We start from the raw sequence: 5,011 nt of genomic DNA, 5'->3' as shown, positions 1-5,011 counted from the left end.
TCATGTAAATTGTTAGTTAACTGTCTTCACATTTTGGTCAGACAAAACAATTCCTTTAGGCCTGAAGCTCAAGGACACCCTACAGCCTCAGGGTCTGAAATGTATAAACAAAAGTGAATTGCGGGGGAAGCTGAACTGGAGAGACAAAAGTGAACTCAGAGAATATAACTTCATTACCTGAAGCTGTAATTGGAGAATTAACCCCTGATATGTAAGTTGAGCAAACTTATATCTGTCTGAAATATTTGTGATCACCATCCATCCATCTTGGGTGTAGCCTCTCGGAGGCTTTTGACTACCCAAGGAGAATCTACTGAAGGCCTTTAATAAAGATTCACTTTACTCTCTTAACCTTGTCTAGTCTTGCTCTAGGCAGCCACTCCAAGGCATCACCTGTGGTGTCACAATAATCTCCATGATCCCATAAGGCCCTGCAGTGTCAAAAAAGAGCATTGATTCCATGAGATCCCACAGTGTCACAATAGACCATTCGTTTCACTGAGCCTCACAGTGTCACTATGGTCCCCTCTGCTCAACAATGGCCCTTTAGTTTCACAAGACCTCAAAGGGCAAAAATGTCCTCCATGGTTTCATTAGGTCCTGCTTTGTCACAATGCAGCTTTGATTCCATGGTGCCCCATAGTGTCACAATGGTATCCTTGGTTCCACAGTGTCAGAACAGACCCTTCATCCCATGCAGGTCCACACTGTTCACATAATTGCCTGTGATTCCATGAGGCCCTGCCATGCTGTAATGGCCCCTTGATTCCAGTGGGTCCCAAAGTATCAGAATAATCTCCATTGTTCCATGAGGCCCCTCAATGTCACTTTGCTCCTCTTGGTTCCACAGGGCCCCACAGTGAACAATGAACTCTTGGCTCCATAATTTTCCTCGGTCACAATGGTCTCCTTGGATCCACAGTGTCACAATGGCCTATTGGCTCCATGTGGCCTCGCTGTGTCACAATGGCTCATGGTTCCATGAGGCCACACGGTTTAACAACAGACCCTTAGTTCCATGAGGCCTTGCTGTGCCACAATGCACTTCTGATTCCTTGGGCTTTCGTACTGCCAACAACACTCTTCTTGGTTCTGCAGTGTCACCATGAGGTTCCATGAGGTTCCATAGTATAACGTTGTCACTTTTTTTTCCGTGAGGTTCCACAGTGTCAAAATGGGCCCATGGCTCCAGGATGCCTTGCTGTGTCAGACTGGCCCCTTGGATCCAATTGGTTTCTCAGTGTCATAATGGTCTCCTTGGATCCACAGGGTCACAGTGGACCATTGGTTCCATGTGGCCACAATGTGCCAAAACAGGTTTGGGTTTCATGGGGTTCCGCTGTGTCTCAATGGACTATTTCTTCCATGAGTTTCCACAGTGTCACAGTTCACTTCTTGGTTCTGTGAGGCCCCACTGTCGCCAAAGCTCCAAAATACCAGGAAAAGACTCCTTAACATTAATTTGCTATTCAAGAGGCCAGAGGTCTAGTGAGGGATAACTCCTAACCTTACATGGTCATGTGATTCTACTAGTGTGGTGATTATATACAGATAGTAAATGTGGATTACAATTTACACATATCCATAAAACCCACTCCAAGTTCCCAGTTTCAGCCCTTGCTCTTTCTATCAGTGCACCCTTAAGCCAGATGACTTCTTCTCTTCCAATCATCCATGCTGGGAAAGCAGCCCCTGCATACCTTGTTTCTTTGCTAAAGGTTGACAGGCACAGTAAAACTTAAATGAACCCTTTTATAATCAAGGCCAAGGCTTTGTGTGGGCAGGCAGAGGCAGGCAGGACGCAGAGCTGTCAGCAAAGGAAGGGGCCAGCGAGGTGGGGCAGCCGGGGGATGACGACAGCCTGCAGGGACAGAGGCGCAGGGCATGGACACCGTAGGACAGCCTGGGCTGCAGAGGGCACAGGGATGGGCAGCAGCTGAAAGGCCCTGCCAGAGCCAACTGCTGCAGCACTTGGGCCATGGCTGCTGGCCCTGGGCCTGAGGCCAGCAGGGGACAAGTGAGCCTTGCTGTGCTGGGGCCTCATTGCCTCCTTGTCCCTGCTCAGCAGCCTGGCAGGGGCCGCCCCATGGTCCTGCCCTTGGCATTGCACATCCCCAGAGCCCAGTGCCCCGGGAAGAGCCCTGAGCAATGAGGGAGGGACAGGATCTGCCTTGCCAGGGGCTGGGGCTCAGGCCTTGGCCCTTTGCATTCCTGAAACACATCCAGGTTTGCTCAGCATCACTGACACCTTTCCTTTGTTTGTCCCCGCTTGCCATCACTGCCACCAGTGTTCTGCTCTAACTGGAACCTGGGGACACTTTTTTAGTTGTGTGCCTCAGTGGAATCCATTAAAAGTTCAAGAAACTTTGGAATTTCAATTTAACTTTGAGTTCTTGAGAAGTTTTTTGAGCATAATGTGAGGGACAGAGTCTGATGTAAACAGCACCAAAGCCCTGAGAGGGTCATTAAAGTCCTGGTGCTGTGTCTGTGCTGCTGAGCTGGGCTGGGCTCCTTGCACAGAGCAACATTCTTGTAACCAAGTAGAGCTTCAAAAGCACATTTCTCTTGATGAGCAACTCTTCTCCCAGCCCAGAAGGGCTGGGGCTCTGCCTGCAGCCACCACAGGCACAGTACAGAGGCACAGAGAGCTTCACTCAGACGGAACTGGGAAGATGCTCAGAAGTGACTGGGGCAGAATCACTCCCAGGCCTTGACAAAGGAATCCTCTGGCTGCAGGACAAGGCAGCTGCAGCTCCTGCAGCTTCTGCAGTGATCTCCTAATGCTGGATCATCCCAATAACTTCAGACTCTGTGAGTACATTTTCTGGTTCTTTCTCGTGTGGAGAAACCAGGGTGCCAAGGGCTGTCCTGCAGAGCAGGGTCCTGCAGCCCAGGGTGCTGTGCTGGGGAAGGGACTTTCTCAGCCAGCCCTGGGAGCTGCTCATAGCACTAGGGACAAGGTTTGGGTGGAATGAGAGAGCTGATAAGAGTGGGAAGTGTTCTCCTTGTGTGGTGAGGATGCTGCATTGTTTATCTCTCAGTTCAGGTTGGGAAAAATAAAAAAAAATGAGACAGTAAAAGAAATCAGCACAGGGTCCACTACAGGCAATATCAGTGTTGCTTTTCAAGCCTCTTCAGGATTGAACTGATGTTGCCATCACAACCTGCAGAGGCAGAGCTGATCCTGGCCAGTGCCCTGTGCTAGGAGGGGTCTGCAGGGCAGAGCTGAGACCCCAGGGCTGGGCTTGTCTCTGGCAGCACTGGCAGGATCTAGCCCTGGGCACAAGGAAGCAGCTGCTGGCAGGGACAGCTCCAGGCAGCAGAGCCCTGGGAAGGCAGTGGGGGGAAAGTGTCACCAAGCTGGGCTGGGATATTTAAAGTCCTCTCCAAACCGAACTATTCCATTATTAACATCTTTACAGATCCACAAGCCAAGACACAGCAAATGTCCAACAGCAGCTCCATCAGTCACTTCCTCCTGCTGCCATTGGCAGACACGCGGCAGCTGCAGCTCCTGCACTTCTGCCTCTTCCTGGGCATCTCCCTGGCTGCCCTCCTGGGCAACGGCCTCATCATCAGCGCCGTAGCCTGCGGCCACCACCTGCACACCCCCATGTTCTTCTTCCTGCTCAACCTGGCCCTCAGCGACCTGGGCTGCATCTGCACCACTGTGCCCAAGGCCATGCACAATTCCCTCTGGGACACCAGGAACATCTCCTACTCAGGATGTGCTGCACAGGTCTTTTTCTTTCTGTTCTTCATCTCAGTAGAGTTATTCCTCCTGACCATCATGTGCTATGACCGCTACATGTCCATCTGCAAACCCCTGCACTACGGGACCCTCCTGGGCAGCAGAGCTTGTGCCCACATGGCAGCAGCTGCCTGGGCCAGTGGCTTTCTCAATGCTCTGCTGCACACAGCCAATACATTTTCCCTGCCCCTGTGCCATGGCAATGCCCTGGGCCAGTTCTTCTGTGAAATCCCACAAATTCTTAAACTCTCCTGCTCCCACATCTACCTCAGGGAACTTGGGCTCATGGCAGTTAGTGCTTGTTTAGCACTTGGGTATTTCGTTTTCATGGTATTCTCCTATGTGCAGATCTTCAGGGCTGTGCTGAGGATCCCCTCTGAGCAGGGACGGCACAAAGCCTTTTCCACCTGCCTCCCTCACCTGGCTGTGGTCTCTGTGTTCCTCATCACTGCAGTCTTTTCCTACCTGAAGCCCCCCTCCATCTCCTCCCCATCCCTGGATCTGACAATGTCAGTTCTGTACTCAGTGGTGCCTCCAGCCCTGAACCCCCTCATCTACAGCCTCAGAAACAAAGAGCTCAAGGCTGCAGTGTGGAGAATGATGACTGGATGCTTTCAGGAACATTAAACTACTGGCCAATTTCTGCAAACAACTTTTTTAAAAAGTCATCTTTAGTACTTCTTGATTATTTTTTTTTCCTTTTTTTTTTTTTTGTTTGTTTGTTTGATTGCTTTTTTTTTTTTTTTTTAATTTTTTTAATATTGTTCCACAAATAAATGTCTTTTTTTTTTGCAATTCTTCATTTTGCTTCTCTCCACCTTCCCAATGGCCACAGGCTGTGTCAATGAAGGGGTGCATTCTGGGTGGCTTTAAACATACGAAAGGATCTTCCTCCCAGCAAAGTTTGCCCCAGAGATGCCCCTTTTGTTCCCTTCTATGGAGCTGCAGCAGCAATGTCTGTGTGCAGAGCTGGGGCAGATCAGTGCTGGCACAGCAGCTGTGCCCAGCAGCAGCAGCAGCAGCACTTGGTGTTGCCAGTGCTGCTCCCGTGCCACTGCCCCGCTGCTCTCCTGCCCCTCGTGTTGCTGCAGGGCCTGAGTGCTCTCGGGGCCGGGCACAGCCCTGGGGGTGGCAGTGCCGGGGCTGCAGCAGGGACCGGCCATGGGCACTGCTGGGGCAGCGCTGACGCCTCAGGCCAGGGCCTGGGGGCTCCAGGCTCCTTGGCCAGGCTCTCTCCACAACACTTGGCCAGGCCAGTGC

The 5,011-nt window shown here is 51.3% G+C and overlaps 1 protein-coding gene across 1 annotated transcript; it reads left to right on the top strand.

The window, feature by feature from the left end:
- The first annotated feature begins 3,442 nt into the window (after positions 1-3,442).
- On the top strand, positions 3,443-4,378 carry LOC130266916 (olfactory receptor 14J1-like). The gene has a single exon (XM_056516183.1). It carries the CDS (start codon positions 3,446-3,448, stop codon positions 4,376-4,378), a length of 933 nt encoding a protein of 310 aa, XP_056372158.1. The 5' UTR covers positions 3,443-3,445.
- Positions 4,379-5,011: the final 633 nt, after the last annotated feature.

Source organism: Oenanthe melanoleuca, unplaced genomic scaffold, assembly GCF_029582105.1.
Source record: "Oenanthe melanoleuca isolate GR-GAL-2019-014 unplaced genomic scaffold, OMel1.0 S337, whole genome shotgun sequence".
Taxonomy (NCBI): domain Eukaryota; kingdom Metazoa; phylum Chordata; class Aves; order Passeriformes; family Muscicapidae; genus Oenanthe; species Oenanthe melanoleuca.
The sequence above is the reverse complement of the archived record's forward strand: the minus strand, read 5'-3'. Positions and strand labels throughout refer to the sequence as shown.

Coding starts and splice junctions, on each gene's coding strand:
- LOC130266916 (XM_056516183.1), top strand. CDS start 3,446: ATGTCCAACAGCAGCTCCATCAGTCACTTCCTCCTGCTGCCATTGGCA.